The 23,706-nt window shown below is 36.0% G+C and overlaps 2 protein-coding genes across 3 annotated transcripts in view; one reads left to right on the forward strand and one right to left on the reverse strand.

The window, feature by feature from the left end:
* LOC113505095 (ryanodine receptor) overlaps positions 1-23,706 on the forward strand; it is a 145,452-nt gene that overhangs the window by 95,783 nt on the left and 25,963 nt on the right. The window contains 25 exon segments of the mRNA XM_026887609.1: positions 36-167; positions 739-868; positions 1,871-2,019; positions 2,395-2,543; positions 2,924-3,086; positions 3,737-3,932; positions 4,536-4,610; positions 5,017-5,054; positions 5,056-5,235; positions 5,953-6,090; positions 7,238-7,255; positions 8,005-8,164; positions 8,656-8,981; positions 9,877-10,031; positions 10,600-10,777; positions 11,196-11,331; positions 17,229-17,353; positions 17,726-17,846; positions 18,227-18,416; positions 18,768-19,017; positions 19,580-19,724; positions 20,201-20,313; positions 20,902-20,973; positions 22,424-22,582; positions 23,086-23,313. Coding sequence (XP_026743410.1) covers positions 36-167; positions 739-868; positions 1,871-2,019; positions 2,395-2,543; positions 2,924-3,086; positions 3,737-3,932; positions 4,536-4,610; positions 5,017-5,054; positions 5,056-5,235; positions 5,953-6,090; positions 7,238-7,255; positions 8,005-8,164; positions 8,656-8,981; positions 9,877-10,031; positions 10,600-10,777; positions 11,196-11,331; positions 17,229-17,353; positions 17,726-17,846; positions 18,227-18,416; positions 18,768-19,017; positions 19,580-19,724; positions 20,201-20,313; positions 20,902-20,973; positions 22,424-22,582; positions 23,086-23,313 — 3,726 coding nt within the window.
* Positions 11,969-17,159, reverse strand: LOC113505090. 2 transcript variants are annotated; one of them, XM_026887604.1, is made up of 6 exons: positions 16,574-17,159; positions 15,088-16,467; positions 14,716-14,853; positions 13,466-13,613; positions 13,014-13,090; positions 11,969-12,623 (listed from the first exon to the last, which is right to left on the reverse strand). In XM_026887604.1, the coding sequence occupies exons 1-6, from the start codon at positions 16,619-16,621 to the stop codon at positions 12,297-12,299; spliced, it is 2,118 nt and encodes a 705-aa protein (XP_026743405.1). In that variant the 5' UTR covers positions 16,622-17,159; the 3' UTR covers positions 11,969-12,296. The 2 variants fall into 2 exon arrangements, with proteins under 2 accessions (XP_026743405.1, XP_026743404.1); XM_026887603.1 differs by lacking the exon at positions 13,466-13,613 and adding an exon at positions 14,051-14,207.

Genomic DNA, 23,706 nt, shown 5'->3' on the forward strand with positions numbered 1-23,706 from the left:
CCGCCTACAAATAAAGCCTATTTTACCACCAACAGTTCAGCCATCCGCTACCGGAATCGGACGAGGATGAAGACTATATAGACACAGGCGCCGCCATACTTAACTTCTACTGTACGCTGGTAGACTTGCTTGGAAGGTGCGCGCCTGATGCTGGAGTTATAGCTCTGGTGAGTATCTTGTATATCTGTAATGTAGATATGCCCAGCAGTGGGAAGAAGATTAAATACTGTGGTTTGTAGATTTGAGCTCGTTATGCCATTGGATATTAAAGTAAAATCCTGTTTTCTTATTTAATTGAGGAAAATTGTTTTCAATACATTCCGTTCGTTCTTTTGTCAACTGGATCATAAAGTCTAAAGCAAGTCTCTTGAAATTGAATGTCTCAGCTAAGAGTAGCCTATTCTTCCTACCAGAAATGCCATGCCATATAAGATACTAATGTATGGCCTGTAAAAGGTCTTGAAGGAGAAATATATGCACATTTATTGCCCGGTTAATTTCATTGCCACCCAAGGCTGTTCCAGTTCTAAGTATAGGTAATCTGTTATACTGGCGCGTCCGGTACCTTCAGGCCCTATTTTATAAAAAATGCTTTAGCCATTTAAGCGTTAAAAGTTATGAAACCGATACAGTCACAAGCTTTTAATTAATAGGTGATGGATATAACAAACCATATATATGCTAATCAATTACATACTTTTACCCAAATTTTTCTATTAATATCCATATTCCTCTCAGGGCAAGAACGAATCTCTCCGAGCGCGCGCCATCCTCCGATCTCTAGTTCCCCTTGAAGACCTGCAGGGGGTGCTGTCTCTACGGTTCACCCTCAACAACCCCGCCGCAGGGGAAGAGAGGCCTAAATCCGGTAAGTAGAGGAAAGAGGTTTACTACTACGAGACCTATTATGATTTCAGGGGCAGAGAGGCCTAAATCCAGTAAGTCAATGAAAATAGGTTTATTACTGCGAACCTAATATAAATTAGGAACAAGTTATCTTACAATGGCTGTCTTAAAGATATCATGTGATCGTTCAATGTTGTCTTCAACCGTTAACGGTCAAATATATCTTGTTAACCTCAGATAATGTATTTCATAATGCTACTCCCCCTGTCCAAGCTAGCTTAGCTCGTGGCTAAGCTATAACCGCATAAGTGAAACGCTCACAGGTTAAGCTATGCTTGACGCGGTTGGTCCGTAGATGGGTGACCATCTGTGTCATAGCGAGTACCTCCGTGTTTCGGAAGGTACGTTAAATTGTGGGTCCCGGCTGTTATTCTTACATCTTTGACAGTCGTTACAGGTAGTCAGAAGCTTGAAAAGTCTGACAACCAGTCTAACCAAGGGGTATCGTGTTGCCCAGGTAACTGGGTTAAGGAGGTCAGATAGGCAGTCGCTCCTAGTAAAACACTGGTACTCAGCTGAAACCGGTTAGACTGGTAGCCGACCCCAACATAGTTGGGAAAAGGCTAGGCCAATGATACTCCCCCTGTCCTACTTTATTTTGACCGACAGGGTCCACTAGTGTAAACCATTTTATTTAAAAAACTGTATTTATGTACATTGTGAAGTACAAATTAAGTATTTAGTTCCTGTATTGCTTGGATTTATGGATCATTACATAGTTCACAATGAATAAACTTAGAACATTTAAAATAAATGAAATATCCCTTGTACATCCTATCTTGTAATGTTGTGTTTTTTTTGTTCTATTTTGTATGTACATAAATTATTAAATAAATTATATACACTCAAAGTAATCTGAATAGCTATATAAAAGAACAGAGGTACATGCTAAACAGAGGCTGGTACTTACATATATATTTTAAACATCAATCTTTTTGTCTACTTACACCTTATTATTCCACAGATATGCCATCGGGTCTTATCCCGGGACATAAGCAGAGCGTCGGTCTCTTCTTAGAGCGAGTCTACGGTATTGAGACTCAGGAGTTGTTCTATAAGTTGCTAGAAGAAGCCTTCTTGCCAGACTTGAGGGCTGCTACTATGCTCGACAGGGTGAGTTGATAGGGGAATTTGGACCTTTATGTTATGAAGGTTTAAATTAAATTTCAATTTTATGGTAGATACATAATTATTAATAGAGTTTCAGATGGTGTTTCTAATGCATTCAATAAATTAAGTAGTAGTAGATTTTTTTGTTTTAAAAAAAGTCTAGCTAAAACTTTTTTCGTAATAGTTTCACCTTTTCGTAACAAAATTATTTACTTATGGAGCGCTGATTTCGTCAACAAACTGTTTAACAGTTTCAATATTATTTTTTTGTAAAATTTGTGCAAAAAAATAAATTAAATAATAATAATAATTCGTGCTAATCTGTGCAGTCTAATTTAAACCATATCATCTTACTAATAAAATCCAAATTCAATTCAGAACGACGGCTGCGAGTCAGACATGGCTCTGTCCATGAACCGCTACATCGGCAACTCGATCCTGCCGCTACTGATCAAACACGCCTACTTCTACAACGAGGCTGAGAACTACGCCAGTCTGTTGGATGCTACGCTGCACACTGTGTATAGGTAAGGACATATAGAATTTGCTACGTTATTTGCTACACACATAAACTATGCTACGACATTTTTTGCTACGGCTTTCGCTACGAATTCACACAATACGAATATGAGAATTTAATGTAACTTATGGAAGAATTTGAACTCTTGGTCAGTGACTTCGGTAGCTTAGTTTTGTGTTTTCCAAATCTTGTCTGGGGTTTTCATTTAATTGCATTATTTGTATTGAATTCCAATAAAAGACATCACATGATACTTAAGTTTCGCTATGTCTTCTTAATTTACGACGATTAACAATTCGTTCTTCAATTTTATTGTGATCTATGCAGAAGTCACACTTTTGTTTTCCTACGCAACTTTCTTATTCCGTCATATTTTCTGTTAACCAGATTATCAAAGAACCGCATGCTGACCAAGGGTCAACGTGAGGCGGTGTCAGACTTCCTGGTGGCTCTGACGTCAGCCATGCAGCCGTCCATGTTGCTGAAGCTGCTGAGGAAACTCACTGTGGACGTGTCCAAACTGTCCGAGTATACTACTGTCGCTTTGAGGGTGAGTCAGGGTTGAAACTTTAGGGAATTCCCAAAGTGGGCTATAACGCCCTCTTGTATAGGCTTCAAGGGGGGCGGTAAGAGAGGCAAAAAAAAAGCATTTGATAAATAAGTCCACAATAATTAATTTAATTTCAAATTATAATGGTTTTTAATTAGCTCATAAAATGGGGTCGTTGAAATCTCTCCTTCTATGTGGTTCTCCTAGCCTCTGGCTTAAGTTGAATGAGCTGAAATAAGTATTTGTTATGCCTGGTAGTTTTGGATGAACTCTCTTTTTTCTCATATCTTTTAATATCTTAAATAGTCAAAATCAAAATAAAAAATACATTACATTTATAGCTAGAATTATACAAAAATCATTTTGTTTCGTCTACCCAATAACTTTAAAGGTACACAAAGTTCAAATATGCATCAACTGAACAATTATTCATTCCCTTTTTTGTTTAGACATTTTTATAACGTTACAGTAATGACTCTAGATGCACCCTTTATTTCAAAATTCATCCTTCTCTAATATTATCTTTTTATCTAGCACACTGTGTCCCACTGCTGGGCAAAGGCCTCCCACAAATCCTTCCACTGGGCTGGTTCCGTGTCGCCCAAGACACATGATATTATTTTAGTTTAATTAAAGTATTCCTATCACAGCTTCTAACCCTTCACTACGAGCGCTGCGCGAAGTACTATGGCAGTACGGGCGCGGGACAGGGCGTGTACGGAGCCTCCTCCGATGAGGAGAAGAGGCTCACCATGATGCTGTTCAGCAACATCTTCGACTCGCTCTCCAAGATGGACTACGAGCCAGAGCTGTTTGGAAAGGCGCTGCCGTGTCTTATTGCTATTGGTAAGAATAATAAGGAACAAGCAGGCTAAGCTATAACCGCATAAGTGAATCGATCACAGGTTAGACTACGCTTGACGCGGTTGGTCCGTAGATGGGTGACCATCTTTGTCATAAGTTCCTCCGTGTTTCGGAAAGCACGTTAAATTGTGGGTCCCGGCTGTTATTCCTACATCTCGGACAGTCGTTACAGGTAGTCAGAAGCTTGAAAAGTCTGACAACCAGTCTAATCAGGGGGTATCGTGTTTCCCAGGTAACTGGGTTGAGGAGGTCAGATAGGCAGTCGCTCCTTGTAAAACACTGGTACTTAGTTGGAACCAGTTAGACTGGAAGCCGACCCTAACATAGTTGGGAAAAGGCTAGGCCGATGATGAATAAAGAACAAGTAACAACAAGGTAGGAACAAGTGTTCTTGTGGAAATATGGAAGCTTTTTGCCGTTTACTAAGGCAAAATGGACGAAAAAACCTCCAGCAATTCTGATCCAGCAAGCCAAACAACTTTTGAAGACTTGATCTTATCCATCTAATGCATATGTAGGAGCAAAGAGTTATGGTGCTTTTTGCTGTATAGAGAATTTAAATAATTTAATTTTTGTTCATTATAGGTTGTGCGCTGCCTCCTGACTATTCCCTCTCCAAGAACTACGACGATGAATTCTACGGAAAGGAACAAACTACAGGTAAGGACTTAACCATTATATCGACGGTCATCATTCTCATTTGATTATGACACTATTATGCTTTTTTCTGGTACTGATTGAAAAAAAGCGTAAATTAAAAACATAAATGTTATTGGCATCGCTAATTAAAAATTACCCGTTCATGTTTGTATTAAGTTATAAAACAAATCTCACCACTCCATCCCAAATACGACACTAAAACATTTTCTTTCAAAATGGATACATATTATATTAAATCATACAAAGATTTATGATCGGATAGCCCGACTAGTTTCGGACCTAGCGACATTCAAAAATAGTCGGGCAACCTAGATAAATACGCGATAGTAAGCCTTTCCATTTTTTTAAATGAAATCACCTTCACAAAAGTTACAAAAAACTATCTATCCACCTTAAAACCTTACAGGAGACCTCGACAACCCTCAATACGACCCACAGCCCATCAAACACGTCATCAGTAGCTCTGAACAACGACCTGAACACCATCGTACAGAAGTTCTCCGAGCACTACCACGACGCCTGGGCATCCAGGAAGATCGAGAACGGCTGGGTGTACGGCGAGTCCTGGTCTGATAGTCAGAAGTCACACCCTAGACTGAAGCCGTATAACATGCTTAATGATTATGTGAGTTCATTTTGAAAACTGTTTCTCTTCCAAATTTTGAGTGAATTGTATTTTGGTGACTACGAATAGCCGAGTGGTTCAGGTTACCACACCAAAGCCACTGGGCATGACGTGTCGCAGGTTCGATCCCCAATAGGACAATCATTTGTGTGGTCCACGAATTGTTCTGAGTCTGGGTGTCTTTGTGCACGTGATTTGTATGTTTGTACATCCCTCGTGACACAAGGATTAAATTCGGTACAGCGGGATTCGTTATAAAAAAAACTGAAATGGGGTTAAGGGGGTTTGGAAGCTTTAAGAATAAATTAAAAATAAAACGCTTTAAAAATAATTGGCTGTGGTTATTACAAAGTATTCATTTCAGAGATTTTTTTGTGAATAGATATGACGTTTTCTAAATTTAAACTACATTCTGTTGTTTTTACTTTTAGGGTCTTTATACTCAAAGTCGGTTATACTTATAACAGTTGAGTAATTTAGTTAAAAGCACATTACAGGAATCCTTTTGATAGCAATCCTCTCCAAATATCATAAACGGAAGACGATTCCAAGCCATTATCTTCAAAATCCCATCCTAAACAAAAGTTATTTCGAAACTTTTCCTCCTAATTCTTTTTAATACTTCGAACCTTGAATAGACTTGGATACGAATTTCCTATTTTGTCCTCTTCCCACTGTAAACTACACTACCACTATAAACATTACTTCTGATCACAGGAGAAAGAGCGTTACAAAGAGCCAGTGCGAGAGTCCCTCAAGGCGTTGCTAGCTATCGGCTGGTCGGTAGAACATTCTGAAGTCGACATCCCGAGCACGAACCGCAGCTCAATGAGGAGGCAGTCCAAGTCTGGAGGCGTAAGTTGTGTTATTTGATATAAGAAGGTCTTTACCTCTTAATGAAATGTGGGAGCGAGATGGTGCAATACAAGCTGTATATTAGCGTCTCTTTTCGTATATGTGGCAATCTGTTGTACAGGATTGTTTTTTATAAGTACTGTGAATTATTATGTATATAAGACTTACCAAAATCGGTTAGAATGGAAGCCGAACCCAACATAGTTGGGAAAAGGCTAGGCCGATGATGATAAGATTTGTAATTTTGTTTAAAAATTATGATTTACATAAATTTCGTGCTGTTTTTTTCTGTTTCACGAATTTGGTTTCATAGAGTTAAAAAAGCCTAATAATTGTAATTTCGGATGAACATTTTGTAGACTATATTTTTTTAAAGTGTATATATGTATAGTGTTGAATAATTCTCAATATTTAATTTGCTTTTTCTTTAATTGGGTATTAAAAAGATTTGTACATTTGTATTTATGTGCATGCGGACTAAAGGATGGACGAGTAAAGGAACCAGTGGTACATAATATGCTTATTAACTAAATGGTTAATTAATTTTGTATAGCTTGAAAGTTAGAAAGTTTATTGTGAATATATTGCATCTTATATAATAGTTATCTAATGAATACTTATATAAATCGATTTTATTTTAAAGTTTAAGCTAAGATGAATTAACAGGGGTCAAAAACATTGTCTTTTTTCCACAGCTTATATTTATTCAATTAATAATTTATGAACTTACTAATCTTGCTTTACAATTTGAATGTTGCTATCAGAAATAATGCTTTCTCACAAGCTTTTTAAACAGTTTGAAATCACACGTTTGTGGATATGAACGAATGAAAACGTTCACAGCACTATTGCACTAGATGAGTGAAATAATGATCTCATTCACTCAATCAGAACTCGTTTACTAAACGAATAACATCATTCAATGACCGAATGATATCGTGCACAGAACGACAGTTCTCAATCTTTGTGTAAAACAGTTAAATGTATAATAAACTCGCTGAACGAATGAATGAAGCCGTTCATTGAACGATTATCTTCGTTCAGTAAACGAATGAACATTATAGAACGAGTGAATGAACACTTTATTCTTAGCATGTGTATCACCCACCTGATTTGTGTGTTGTTTTCATATCCCCGCAACGCACAGCGCCCTCCCGATATTATGGTGAGTTTTGGAACTAATTTATTTTATGAAGGAACGTTGTTTGTTTGTTTTGTAGTCCAAAAGTAGTTTAGTAAAATGTAATTTAGATATTTTAATATGTTTTAGTATTTTCGATGTTTAGTTGTAGATAATAACTGTGACGGTCTATTTCAGTTTTTATAGAGTAATATTACTATTATAGTAACATAGTAAATTAATTAGTTTTAATTTGTAAAATAGTCGCGTCTCACAGGAAAAGAAAATCCTTTGCTTTTTTGCTTATAATGGATATAATGTTACAATATTCAAGGTCATAATCATCAAATCTTTATTTATTTATTTAAATAAAGAAAAATATATTTGGAAATATTACATCATTTTCATATTTGGAAGTATGTGTGTATGTATGTATACGTGTTAATTTAATTAATTCATACATCATATAAATGTATCTAACATAATTTTTTTCATCATTTGACAACCAACTTGGAAACTGACCGTAGCTTCTATAAAACAAAACTTATACCTATATAATAACAGCTATATATATATATAGCTGTTAAACTGTGAGTAAAACTACAAAGTCTACTAACAAACCCAAAAACATATAATAAGGCTAGCAAAAAATAAACTTTCATCCAAAAAAGAACCTTATCCGTCTTACAATAATGTTCAATTTCGCCAACTATAACCTTAAATAGGATAAAAGTTCATCCAAAAGAGAACCTTATCTCCCTTACAATAATGTCTAATGTCGCCAACTATTTCAGCAGACGGACTCAGCAACTCCATTCAACTATAACCCTCACCCAGTGGATATGACCAATTTGACGCTGTCCAGAGAAATGCAGAACATGGCTGAGAGGCTCGCAGACAACGCCCACGATATCTGGGCGAAGAAAAAGAAGGAAGAACTGGTCACAAATGGAGGTGAGTGGAGAATATATGGAGAATATTTTTCTAATGACTTCGTTGTGACCTCATGTGAAGGCACAGTACTTTTCACGATTTAACAGTTGGCCTTGCTAGTACAGTATTTTGATGATGATGTGCTAAGTGTGCCCCACTCTAAAATAAATTACGTAATCATAATAAAATTGTTTATAAAACCGAATAAAAAATTCAAAGTTAATCTAAAGCACAAGTAAAAATCAAAATGTGTTCAAAGGTGAATAATATTTATCAAAACCTCATGTTGACTATAAGAAAGAAAAATATCGCGTACCTATATTGCTTGTTAAGCAGTATCAATTCAACAAATTGCGCTTCTTGAAATGGTCAATGATATTTTATATTTTTCTCTGTTATTTTTATAAAATAAACTTACAAGATCCCGAATATTTTGAAACCCAACGTTTATACTATTATTCCGTTTGTCTCTACATCACTAATTAACAACAAAAAACGAATCCTCTTTTCAGGCGGCATCCACCCACAATTAGTTCCCTACGACCTCCTAACAGACAAAGAAAAGAAGAAAGACCGAGAACGATCCCAAGAGTTCCTCAAATACCTCCAATACCAAGGTTACAAGCTACATAGGCCCAGCAAAGCTCCGCAGAGTGATACGGAACAGACCACTACGGGCGTAGCAATAGAGTTGAGATTCGCTTACTCGCTGCTGGAGAAACTGATTCAGTATATTGACAGGGCTACGATTAATATGAAGCTCTTGAAGCCGTCGACTACGTTTAGTAGAAGGACCAGTTTTAAAACGAGTACTAGGGATATTAAGTTCTTTTCCAAGGTATGTCTGTTATTTGGTCCTTTTGCCCTTAATTTTATTGTATTATTTTAATTGATCGATTTTTTAGGGTAATTTTAGAAGTAAACTAATGTTGGATGGTAAGGGAATTGTTTCTATTATTTTACAAAAAAAGCGATGTGTTAAAAAATATCTAAACAATATGGATCCAGTGCATTCTAAAAGTGAACTTTGTCAATTTTTTAAACAAATTTAACTGCAACTTAGCCAACTTTTATAACTTGCAAGGTATTAAGGTGAATAATTGCAATTTGAAATAACTAAGCCCTATAATCATTTGTATTAATTTCCAAGCAACACAAGTCGGAACTAAAGTACTTCAAGAAGGTACTTGTATATACATGCGAACATATATATGTTGTACCGCATCAAACATATGCCTATATTATTTTGCACAATGTATAACAATCCTTAAGTTCAAATTCTAAGCAGCTATTGTCACTACCATTGCAGTTATATAAAACAGCCTTTAGCATTGCAAATCAATTTATTTGTATAAAAACATGGTTTCAATTTTTATGTTAAGGATTCCAATTTTGTGTCGACTCCATAGTATGTATGGTAGAAAACGTGCTCATTACCTCTCTTTCTAATCCTACGGGAAATAAGGGATACTGCATTTTCTATTGACCTATATAGTCTAGCACTAAGAAAAAAAAATATCCCCCCCCCCCCGAAGTCGGCAACTGTAATACCTTTTTCTCAAAATGCTCACTTTTCATTTGGGGTATCAAACATCCCTATATTATATTTAAAATCATAGCGAAGATGCCATCAAATATATCACACACATCCTAACCAGCTTACCGCTATCACCTACCAAGCCAACCAAAACTCCGTTCTAAATGCTTCACATAAAGTCTAATTTCCCATGCAGGTGGTGTTGCCCTTAATGGAGAAATATTTCTCGACGCATCGTAACTACTTCATAGCGGTGGCGACTGCTACTAATAATGTTGGTGCAGCAAGCTTGAAGGAGAAGGAAATGGTTGCCGCTCTGTTCTGTAAGCTGGCTAGCTTACTGAGATCAAGGTAAGTTAATCTTCTCTGTTATATATTAATCTTATACCTAAAGTTTGCTACCGCAATGTTAGTTACCATAAATCTCCGAAACAGCATGACCGATTTTTATGAAATTTTGTGTGATATTGGTTAAGTCTGAGAATCGGACAATGTATTTTTCATCCCCCTATGTTATTTTTAATTGGTATGTAATGTTTTTTCTTCACCAGACATTTCCTTAAAATATTTTATGGCAAAACAACATTTTCTGCTTTCTTCTAGAAAACGTTGACAATTTTCGCACATTGCCATTTAGCCTCAAATTAAACATAGCGTGTATTATGAGCACCAGACAACTAACCAAATTACTTATGTACTTCTAAATACATAAACTACATCCACACACAAAACATGATCGTTTGATTTAGAGACAATTTTAATTTACAATTTTTTTAACAAATATCATACTAACTTTTTTTTCTACAGTCATCAAAATCATTGGTATATCAATGACACTACAGCACCATATAACAATAAAAACTATTTAACGAATGACGTTCAAAATAAAAATACTTCAATAATATTTCCTGGTCTTTAGACTCGCAGCCTTTGGTCCCGACGTCCGTATAACAGTCCGCTGTCTCCAAGTCCTAGTGAAGGGTATCGACGCCAAGTCCCTCGTGAAGAACTGCCCCGAGTTCATCAGGACATCCATGTTGACCTTCTTCAATAATGTGGCTGATGATGTTGGGCACACCATCATGAATCTCCAGGATGTAAGTAGCTTTTTCATATTTTTCTTGTGGTATATTTGGATCAATTGTATGGCCCTTAAATATAGGCTATCTGTGTTGCGCACTTGGATCAATTAAGGCCCTCAAGAAAGGTGTTGGACGTCTATTCTATTCTTGAAGCTAGAACTATCAGTAAACGAGGCAGAAGTTTAGGCAAAAGTTACATGGAACGATAATCAAAATATATTAAAATAGCTAAAAAAAATACCTATCATGATTTGTATCTGTTTTTATCGCTTTCATGTCTTTTCTTCAAGACTGACAACTTCTTTTAAAAGAACAATTTAGATTTTACACAAGGAATCAATTTTCATTTGGAAATAGGCAAAACGTAAAATGTAAACGTAAACTATCAATTCCAAATTTCTATTGGAAATTCTATATTCTCGTCTCATCCCAGGGTAAATACGCACATCTCCGAGGGACCCACCTTAAAACATCAACATCTTTGGGCTACATCAACGGCGTACTGTTACCCATACTGACAGCTAAGTTCGACCACCTCGCCAACTGCGAATACGGAGCTGATCTACTGTGTAAGTATTAGCTTATAATCACTTTTCTATATTATAAAGAATATACCATACGAATAGCCGAGTGGTTGAGGTCACCCTTCACCACACCAAACCCACTGTGCGCGACGTGTCGTGGTTTCGAACCCCGCGTAGGACAAGCATTTGTGTGATCCACGAGACACCAAGACTCAGAACGCTTGTTCGTTTTGAAAAAAAAACAGACTTTTCACAAACATTTAAGTCATGTGCACATTGCACAATTATACCCAAACAAGATTTCCCTACGTAAGGATTGAACCCCAGACACTTCGTCCACAGGTGATTTGGCGTCTTGACCTACACACACACACTCGGTTGTCTGTGCAGTCGATATGTGCTTATAACTTAGTTAAACTTATAGTCCGAAGACTATACGTTTAACTGAGTTATAATATTTTAGTTTTGGGTCTATGATAAGTATTTTGTCTTACCTACCTTATATTCGGACCTGTTGGTCTAGTGGTTGGTGACCCTAACTGCTATACCGGAGGTCGTGGGTTCGATTCCCGCCCAGGACAAATGTTGTGTGATGAGCATGATCATTTGTTCTGGTGTCTGAGTGTAATTTATCTATAATATGTATGTATTTAGCTATATCAGTTTTCTGGTTACCATAACACAAGCTCTGCTTAGCTTGGGATCAGATAACCGTGTGTGAGTTGTCTCAGGATATCTCTCATTCTCCATACCACAAAACGTCCTAACAAGTATTAGGAATTCTAAGGAACATAAAAGAAAAACAGAAATACTTGAAAATTATTTAATAACTAATTACACATATATCTTACAAATAACACAAATTTATCTGTACCAAAACAGAAAACATGAAAAGAAGTACCGCGTTAATTATATTAAAATACGTTTTGGGGTATTTTCCTTTTTATACCATCTTATCCACGATGCTTCACATTTGGTTTTTGTTTCTCCACTCCATACGTCCTCCTTACTTACGATGAAGAAGAGCTAGAATCACTACTTCCGCTACTACTATCACTACTGCTGCCACTACTCCCGCTCCCACTCTTACTCTTACCACCCTTATACACATACGCTGTCTTGCACTGCGTTTTGCAGTTCCTTCTAAAGCTCTTCTTTAATTGCTTCGTGCACTCGTATTTGACACATGTGGCGTTTTGCGCGTAGTTACAAGCACTGTGGCATTTCGACTGGGAGGTCCTTTGGCAAGCCTTCTCGTATCGATCCCGAAGTATGTTGAGCTCTTTCGTTTCGGGTTTCGCTGATGTTGTGTCTTTTTGGGCTGGGGATGGTATTGCCTGGAATGGTTTAAGTAGAAAATCTTGGTTCTATGTATGATTTTGTATGCACGAGTTGCTGGTGTGATCGCAACTCGGTCAATGTGACTTTCTCTAAATTATATGCACTGGGTCATTATATTTTAAGACAGTTCTGATATACAGTGTAGGAAAAAAATTGGCATAGATGGAATAACGTAGATTCTAACTATTGGAATCTCAAAACGCCAACCCGCAGCGAGTTAGCTTCGTGATCAATGCTCAAACCTTCCCTATTCCCTATATCTACTGTTAATTCCCGTAACAGTACATGGTGGAACACCCGTATTGATATTTTGACCGTTGCAATAACCGTTCTCGAAATCGTTTCATAAGATACACATATTAGATAGATACAAAATAATACTATACCATTCCAGTCTCTGTTTCCGGCAGACAAGCCACTGATAAATATCCTTCCCTTGTCATATCCACATGAGGTCCTTTAACTGAAATTAAAATAAGCTGATCATGTGTTTCATATAATAAAGGTTCTAACTAAGCAAAAGCCAAAGCAAACAGTATCACAGCCGTATGCTAGAACAACGCACAGCGAGATCCATAGCAAAATCAACCTTAGCTGTCATGACGTCTTTGTCATTTTCAAGAAAACTGTAGCGACAGGTATTCATTTTAGAACGTCACTTACCTAAGTATCATTCTTGCATACGGCTGTTTTTGTCACGAAAGAAAAATCTAAGCCACGAAATCTCACGCAATGAAAAGGAGTTTTAATATGTACATCCATACACAAATGTACTCGATTTCTGAAGCGGAGGAATATGTTCATATAAGTTCGAAAAATAAACATTAAAGAATCTCACTCTTAGCATAGCGTCGATAAAGATCGACAGTATCTTCAAATATATCATCGCACTTGAAGTTAGATTTATTTCTGAAATACGACTTCAACTCGCTCGCGCATTTTGGTCTGGCAGCACGACATGAACTTTTGACCACGTATTTGCATGCCTTCGAACAAAAATAAGGTCCTATTACTTTAATTTCGACAATATTCGTCCCTATCTGAACATATTCCTCGTCGTAAAAGATTTGGAAATTTTATTTCGAAGACCAAATAAAATGTTCCCATTCTGCCGAATCATGCCATTCTATGCAAGCCTACAGTTCTGTTCCCGAGACGGCCAAATTTGACTCAAAATTATTTGATATTTTAGGTGGAAGATTTAAAACGTTCCACGTATGAGGAAAATTTTATATTTTTTCGTACCGTATCATTTTGCAATGCATCGCTATTGGTTTGAAGAACGTTCAAATGAGATATTTCTTAACATTTGAGACAAACATTTGATCGCCTCGGTAGGAAACAAGTAAGGTATTTAAAGAATCTTGCGCACAATTCAGCAATTTTGCTTTATTCTATAATTTGTTAATGGCGGAGTCCTCACGATATTTATTGTCTCGTAATGGCTCGTAGGAGTTTTTGTCCAGGGATGCGTTGAAGAACTGGATGCATCCAGTCCGAGCGCTTCTATCGAAAAACTCTTTGAGCTCGCCCTTGCATTTAGAAGCTCGGCACGAAGATGATAATGCTGATTTGCATGCCTTTAAGACAAAATATTAAAACAATGAAGTAACTAAAATTGGCTTATTTCGCATGGATACGGACTGTCGAATATTTGATAGGTAATATTGAATCATAGTCGACTCAGCTTTGGGTTGAGCGGAAGGGAGTATCAGACATTAATGACGAAAAACCACCTATTTTGCTTTCTATGCCCTTTATATACCGGGGCTGCTGTTACCCTTTCGGACAATCCCGCTGGCCACACTCAAACCAGTTATAGTAGAATTATGAAAAGATAACTGACACCGTGGTTTATTATAAGTTACTTTTGGCAGCCAACAGATTTGTCTGGTACGACGTAGGGCTGATGCCTGCCAGGGTATACGAGAGCACTTGGGGTTCCCATCCGAAAAAAAAGTTTACTTTTGCGACGTTTCGTTTTGGTTGGAGACAGTTGCAGGACTTCTTCATTTACAACTTACTTCTTTATAATCTTGCTGATCATACGTTAAGACAATGTGGGTGACAAAGAGTGTATATTCATACCTTATAACACTTCCTGACCACAAGTTTGAGACAGGCGTCGCCGTAGGCTTGTCGTAACACACTTGTCTTGAATAAGTCCTTATTGATCGCGGCGTCATCATCCGTGATTTGTGAAATTGAATCTGATATGTCGCTTTGCTGAAATAAAATACTGTTAAAACATTTGGAAGCAAATTAGTTAAGTGTAGCTCAGAGAGATTCCCAATTTTTAAGCGTTCGACGTCATCACTTATTTTAATGCGTAACAACGTATGCTTTAGTAATTCTGTTAGTTTGAATTGTAATTTCTGAATGGTTCGAAAGTGGTCCCGACTATAACTGTCATATATCCCAAAAACCGCTCATATTCATATTTAAAAAAGCAATACTTACTAAATCATTTTTGGCCTCAGTAACTTTCGTCTTATTTACTGATTGAGATCTTAAATTCAGAGGTTTTGTGTCGGTTCGTTTTCCATCAGCGCCTCTACTGGAAAGTATAACATGCTTTAGCCTCTTAGTAACTGGTTCATGCGACCATCCTGAGCTTGAGGGGTAAAATTCCAAATGCAAGTAGCCGCCTTCGGCTGTAGTCGACACGTTGTGTAGTCCGTCGCGTAGCAACCGACCAGGTGTCTTCTTATTACTGTAGCTAGCATCCTTCCCCTTGCTCCCATGTACTTCTTTGACGCTGTGTCTTGTTTTAGACCTTTTATGGCTATCTGACTTTTTGTTTGAATCTAGGCTCTTGTATGGATCCAGGTTTTTATATCCATCTTGATTTTTGTTTCCAACATGACTTTTATGCCCATCTTGATGTCTATTTCCACCTGAGTTTTTATATCCATCATCTTTTTTATTTCCATCTTGGTGTTTGTTTACGTCACCTTTTTTAATACCTTCTAGGTATATATTTCCTTCTATGCTTTTAAAAACGTTTTGGTTTCTATTTCCGTCCGGCTTTTTATAACTATCTTGGTTTTTATTTCCGTCTAAGTCTCTGTTTTCATCTTGGTCTCTATTTCCATCTTGACTTTTATAACCATCTAGGTTTTTATTCCCGTCTGAATTTTTGTTCCCATCTGACTTTTCTGATGGGTATTCGGACTTAAGATTCAATTTTTTCAGTTGTTGCGTTTTCTTGTGTGTGTCAACGAATATTATTTCTCCTCTTGCCTCTTCAGTCGAGTCATCGTCATCCTTAGAGCTTGGAGATGATTTAGGTCTGGCAGTTGTTGTTGATGACTTTGCGGTCGTTGATGCAACGATTGACAATTCCTTACTTTCTTCGCTGTTACTTGTTTCACTTGAAGATAAATCGTCTTTTTTCGTTGTGGTCGTCACCGTCGTCTTTACTTCGATCTGCAGTCTTTCTATTTTAGGCGGTTTGTCGTGTTTTGATTTATTTTCTTTTCCTGTTTCGGTTTTTGTGTTAGCCGGGTCAGGTTCTTCGTTTTCTGAGAATATCATTTGTGTAGCTTGTAAGAAATTAGACGTAGACTTGGTTCCCTCTACGTCATTATTGAAACTTCTTTCTTTGTCCCTCTTGTTGAATTTCTGTTGGCTTTTAAAGTTTCGGTCAGCGTCACTCTCGCTTGAGTATTCTGGTGCTTCGAAGTTCTCCTGTGATTTATATATTTTCTGTAATTGTTCATAGTTATTGATCAGCTCCTGTAACACGTTGTTGACTCTTGATATGTTTTTGATGACATCAGCGAATATTACTTCTGATTTTTCCGTCGCAACTTTTATTTTTAGGTCTGGTTTTGATGCCTGGAATTTCAATAACATTATAAATAATTACGTAATTACCTTTACCAATCAATTCCTATTGATTAACGATTTACACGAAAATTAGGTAATCAAATGAAAATCTTACCAAAATAGCAAAGAAAAACACAGAGCAATAGAAAACGTAAAACAACATTTAAATTATTATAGAAACAAAATAAAAATAAATCGATTTCGACTCTGCCATGCGTTTTATCGATTATTTCTCAATGTTGCTTTGATTTATGCATTATTTGTCGTAAAACATTGATCTCTAAACTATGGTATTTCCTTGGCGGAAGTGTTATATTTATATCGAGTGTTTATGGTCGTGTAATAAAATTTTATTGATATAAGAACTTGCGGCACGTGCATGCTGACTCGTGAACTGTACCCGTGTTAGTAAGAAGCATGAGAGACAAGCAGTCTCACTTACACAATGCTAATTCTACTCTTGAAGCTCATAGCACATGTTATGTTTTATTTCGATTTTCCAGTTTTATGATACCCGACATTCCTAAATGAGGATAAAAGACGAATAATAGATTTTGTCTCCAACTTTTTACAAACTAATCAATTGAAATGGGTTAGAGGTATAGATTTAAAAAAATATTTTTGATAAATTGCTTTTTCAATAATGATACTGTCTGCTAAACATATTATTAGGCTGTGAAAAAGAAGTTGTTTAATATACAGTATTTTTTTTCATATCACAATTTTGTATTATTTATTTAACCAACCTTTTTAAAAATCCTTGTCGACAGTGGATGAGATCCAAGTGGCGTCATACAAGATGCTGGGATCACTGTACGCGCTGGGTACGGACGCATCGCTGACCCACGACAGAAAATACTTGAAAACTGAAATCGAGAGGCACAAGCCTGCTTTGGTAAGTTAAAGCTGTGATATTTTATTTTAATTTTGGGGTTGTGGTTAATATTGTGGTCAACTATGACCTAATGAAATAAAAATTATGTAGACAACTCATTTAGTAGTCTACAATAAATTAGACCTTAAAATGAAACAAACTGCCAGATTTCAGTATGAATTCGAATCTCTTCTAAATTTAAAAAAAAACAGTTAGTTATTTTCTTTATCCAAGGTCACTGTAATAATTATTTGTCAACACACAAAATGCCTCGGACATTAAAATAAACAAATGAACTTGTATCAAGTGACATAAAGGCATAAAACATTACAGATAGACACTTGAAATAGTATATACATTCATCATCTTCCTCTAACTACCTTTATTGTCCAGGGTTCATGCCTCGGTGCATTCAGTTCGACATTCCCGGTGGCGTTCTTGGAGCCTCATCTCAACAAACACAACCAGTTCTCACTGCTCAACAGGATCGCTGATCACTCGTTGGAAGCCCAAGGTAAGGAGCCACTTAGATAAATAAAAATAAATGCGACATGTTTTAAAAAGTTTGTTTAAGATACTGCATCTGTATGTAGACATGAAAACGTCTTCAAAACAAACCCCACAGTAGATAGAATTCAGTATATATTTTAAACATTTACTTTGTTAAGTTTCTTACCCAAAGGGTAAAAACGCAACCATATCACTGTGACTTCGCCGTCTGTGATATAAAGACATTTTTTTACAATAAATCAACTGTAATGACTTATTTCTGTTACTGCTACTAAAACAAATAAAAACCAAGGTTAAGCAACAGAGTACAGCCAACATTTTTATAACCCTCATCAACTCTCAGCTCTTTAAACTTACAATTAATTATCAACTCTATCCTACCAGATATAATGCAGAAAATGGAACAAAGCATGCCGACACTCGAGACGATCCTAGGTGAGGTAGACCAGTTCGTTGAGTCAGACAAGACTTACAACGAGGCACCTCACATCATAGACGTGGTGCTGCCTTTACTCTGCTCGTACTTGCCCTTCTGGTGGGCGCAGGGACCTGATAATGTCACTCCTACTGGCGGGTAAGTGATACAGAATGACTAAACTGGTATAGTACGTGTGAACGGGCCTTAGAATAGGTTTGTGAATTTTAGGAGTAGGGAGAATTTTATGTCTTCCAAAATTTGTTTGTTACCGATTTCTCTATAGATTATTTTATCTGAATACGTATATAAATTGAATTAAAGGCTACGAGTATAATTATCTAGTAAAAATTGAGTAGTTATAGATCCTTTCTTAGAAAAGTAATAGGATACAAGACAAATACTGGAGTAGAATACAGTTAAGCCAAAAAAAGTTCTCCCGTATTTCCCAATCACAAATACTCCCACTACCACGAGACTGCCACCTCTAACCACACAACCTCCTTTCAGAAACCACGTTACAATGGTAACAGCAGAACACATGAACCAGCTCCTCAAGAACGTGCTAAAACTCATCAAGAAGAACATTGGCAATGAGAACGCGCCGTGGATGACGCGCATCGCGACCTACACGCAACAGATCATTATTAACAGTTCTGAGGAACTCCTGAGGGACTCGTTCCTCCCTCTCGCTGAGAGGGTCCGGAAGAGGACTGATAATATGTTCCATAAAGAGGAGAGCTTGAGAGGGTTCATTAAGGTAAGCATCTTAGTCTTAATAATATATGTATAAATTGTAGGTCACGTTTATCCGCCATGGACTCCTAAACTACTAATACGATTGTAGTAAAATTCACGCACCGCGTGTTTTTGTTCTAACATGCAAAGATAGGAGCTATAAGCTAAGCTATAAGCTGCTCATTAAATTTTGCAATTGGGGATTCGCAAATTATTTGTCTTACAATAGACAGACACAAATGATTTTTAGTTATTTCAATAGAAATCTTGTATTTTTATATCTTTATATTAAAAATTAGTGGCCTGACAAAATAGATATTCTGGTGACCGGTTGGATGAATTGTACTTATTTATATTTTAGTTAAAACTTCATCGACAAAATAGTATTTCTAGTGGTTTTATATAGAGTTGAGGTAGAAACGAAAAAATGGTACTGAATCATTTAGCATTTTAGCACAAAGCAACAACGTTTTCGTCTATTAATTTACTTTAGAACTGTTGACGCCAATTCTAAAATCCAATAATAAAATTCCTCCATAATTTCCTTTAAAGAACTCTCCAAACCAAATTTAATTATATTCCAGTCATCGACCGACGACACGTCACAAGTGGAGTCTCAGATACAAGAAGACTGGCAGCTGCTTGTCCGAGATATCTACTCGTTCTACCCTCTCCTCATCAAGTATGTGGACCTGCAGAGGAATCACTGGCTCAGGAATAATGTTCCAGGTTTGTATTGAATTACATTAAAAAAATAGTCAAAAATCTTGAAACAGCCAAATATACTAAAGGATGTATATTTGACATTTGAATGTACACAAAAAAAACTTGCACAAACATTGAGAAGCGAAGGGTTACACAGATATTGAAGGTCAGGAACAAATAAAAATATTATCTCAAGCATTTCATATATAAAAAAATCTTGTCCTGTGCGGGGATCGAACCCGCGACATGTCGCGAACAGGGGATAAAACGTGGTGGCCTTAACTTTCAGTTAACCCAGAGTTCACTACAAGTTATACCCATACCAAATTTGTCGACGTCAGCTAATTAGCTTAGCCAGGGAGGCACATAGACATTTTTGAGAATGCCGATATTTGTTGTTGTACCTATTAACAAAAATAAATGTTTTTTTTTAATTAAATTGCATATTTATTGTATACACATGGAAAGAAGACTAATACAAATATTTTTGTTGGTTACAGAGGCTGAAGAGTTATACAACCACGTGGCTGAGATTTTCAACATCTGGTCCAAGAGTCAGTACTTCCTGAAGGAAGAACAGAACTTTATCTCAGCCAACGAGATTGATAACATGGTAAGAGTTTTAGTAGAAACTTCTAATAGGTCACTAAGTTCAATGTTCACTTTGAATATTTGGAAAAAAAATGGTACGCCAATTGCTGGCAAAACATGTATGGGTATTGGGTATTTTATTTTACCACCTTATGTAACAAAAATACCTTTGCTTTTTTTTGTAAACATATACCCGTGTTTTCATAAAATAAATTATCTAAAAATCTAAAATTAAAAAAAAATCAAACAAAATAAAAAAAGGCCTTTTAGGCAGTCTGGAATTTAGTGCTTGTATCGTGGGAGGTTTTACAAACATTCGAATCACATGCACCACACCGAATTCAGAAAAAGCATTCGTAGATAACACAAATCTTACGCAGGGCTATACCAATTGGCTATTCATGCAGTCAAAGCCATAATGTCATCTTTTTGAAAATAATATTATTTGAAAATTGAATATTGAATATTTTAAAAGATAAACTACTAACTCACAGCGTATCGCATTACTCGGCAGACTTCACACAGAGCAGTCACCCTCTTTGTAGAAGAGACCTCAATACTGTCCTAAATTTTACACAAAATTGAATCAATCACTTAATTCTTCCAACAGGTGCTCATCATGCCGACAGCGACCAGAAGAGTGACGGCAGTCGTGGATGGAACTCCACAGGCCGGCGGCAAGGTAAGAGTCAAATATACAATACATACATACACCAATATCTTGTTCATAGATATTAGTATGTTCTAATATGGTATGTTTATGCACTACGCTATTAATGTTCGGATAATAATATTTTTTAATACGAACCAAATTTAATGAAAAAAGAATGAACAAAATCGGTTCATCTGAAGTTTTGGGGTATAAAAGTTAAAAAAATAATGACAAATTGAGAGCCTCCTCCTTTCTGAGGTCGGTTGAAAATAGGCTTTTATAGGCCACACGAACTGTTAAAACAAATATACAGTTTTTAATCGGACCGTTTAATTAAGACTTTTTATAAACACAAAAATGCATTTCCCAAGCAGTCCTTAAAAAAGTTTGACCTAGTGTAGTACATAAATATTGTTTTGTAATTTTAATATAAATAGCACATTCGATTTCTTATATTTACTCACAATGAAACTAAATATTTTCATTAACTTGACTTGCCTTGAATTAGATTTAACCACTATTCAAGATGCTAATGTAAATTGCTCTTTTAAATTTCACAAAACTTTGAATTTATGAATTGATTGATAAACTAACGCTGATTGATTGATCTTTAGATGAAAGCCCTCGTAAGTATTCAAGATACATTGATTCACCAATGTGAGGACGGAAACACACAGGTTTTGAATCACGTGCACATTAAATTGGTGTATTCTTTCTACTCTTTATATTTCAACTCGAAAATCTACCTTAATCTTGTGATTGATTCACAAATGATTGATAAACTTTGTGATTGATAAATACTGTTTGTTTTTCTGTGACTTTCGTTGATATATAAAAACCTTAGATACACAAACAGAGTCTTAAAAAAACGTCAACTTATACCTACCAAAAACTTCCACTCATTATTTTGAAATCAAGGGACTTTTGCAAGTAGACTCCCGTCGTAAAAACAACTTTAAGACATGTATCCAAAGTCGAATTTGCGACAAAACGCTTTCGCTCGGAGCTATGTATCTGTGGTTTTTATATATGGTGACTTTGATCTTATTTTGACACACAGACTGTTATTCTTTGTATGTCTTTCCTGATACAACTTATGTAAGCAAATATTTTATTACTTCTGTACACGTCATCAATTCACACTGTTTCTACGTTTATTTTGATTGTTTGCTTGATATACCTTGAGTTTAAACTTGTCTCCTATCTGTGATGTTTTTTGAATATTTTTGTCTTTTCATAAAACCGATTTCGTCACATATTTATTATCATCGTTGTAGTAGAATTCTTTATATTTTAGTAAAAAATCAAACACTAATAAAAAAGAGAATTTTAAATAAATTGATGCATATATTTTGTATTGATTCAAAATTTACTTAAAACCTTAATTTAAAATTACAATATTATTTCACTCATTTTGAATGTTGTTCTTTCTTATTGAAATATAAGTAGTAACAACAGCCTCTTATTAATATGTAAACAGAAAAAGAAGAAACACCGTGACAAGAAGCGAGACAAGGACAAGGAGGTCCAGGCCTCTCTTATGGTGGCCTGTCTTAAGAGGCTCCTACCAGTAGGACTGAACCTCTTCGCCGGCAGGGAACAAGAGTTAGTCCAACATTGCAAGGATAGGTTCCTGAAGGTAGGAACCTTAAAGGTGAATATTAAACTTCAATACTATAGTTTTAAGTTGTATATTTTTAGTACATATTTTTGAAATTTTGGTTTTACCTGCTTTAAGCACCGTAATATCATATTCTCTCTTACATAAGCAGTGGTGATTTTTACCCTATAATTTCTGACATCTTTAAACCCCGTTTGAATCAATCATTGAATCAATCAATGAATTTAATAGGATTGGGACTAATATCACAGAGTTTTTCCACGAATGTTCCATTATCCAGCGCACTTAATAATAAAAGTCCTCAATCAATCACTGAATTAATCAATTTTTATATTAATTGATAAATAAAAGAAATGGGACTAATATCACAGAGTTACCCACGCATAGATCCAAATACCAATACACCTAGCACACAGCAAGAGTGGTTTTACCATGAGCAAAGCCCCGCACAAATATTGAAACACTAATAAAAACTCTAACTCCAACATTAATATTACCAAAATACGCGTTAATTTTCGCAGAAAATGTCTGAACAAGATGTTGCGGAATTTGCCAAAACACAACTGACCCTCCCGGATAAAATTGACCCCGCTGATGAGATGTCTTGGCAACACTATTTGTATAGCAAGCTTGGATCGAAGAGCAAGACTAATATTACAGTGGAGACAGCAGAGAATAAGGCGAAAATAATTGATGATACCGTGGAGCGGATTGTGGCTATGAGCAAAGTATTGTTTGGATTGCATATGGTGAGTTACGCTTTTGAATTATATGTTAATTATCTTTTTCCAGGGTTATTAAGGAAGAGTGCTATGACAATGGAGGTTCTGTTGACATTCTATCCCGCTATTTGAATTTCAGTTTATCAAGAAAAAAAATATATCTTGTTTTCTAAAAATTCTGTCTCAAAATTTACTGTTTCTTCTTTTATTTCGATAGAAATGATATTGAGTGTAAAATGTTTTGATATAGTTGTGTTGATTAAGAACACATAGCAATATAGGAAGCTATAAGATATAAAATTTATTAAGAAAGATACTAGACCTAGTATCTTTATTTTTATAATATATACTACTACGGCCGTTAATAGCAAGTCTATTAAACAACAACAAAGATAAAATAATTACTTTATACTATTATCA

The sequence above is a fragment of the Trichoplusia ni genome, chromosome 24 (assembly GCF_003590095.1).
Source record: "Trichoplusia ni isolate ovarian cell line Hi5 chromosome 24, tn1, whole genome shotgun sequence".
NCBI lineage: Eukaryota > Metazoa > Arthropoda > Insecta > Lepidoptera > Noctuidae > Trichoplusia > Trichoplusia ni.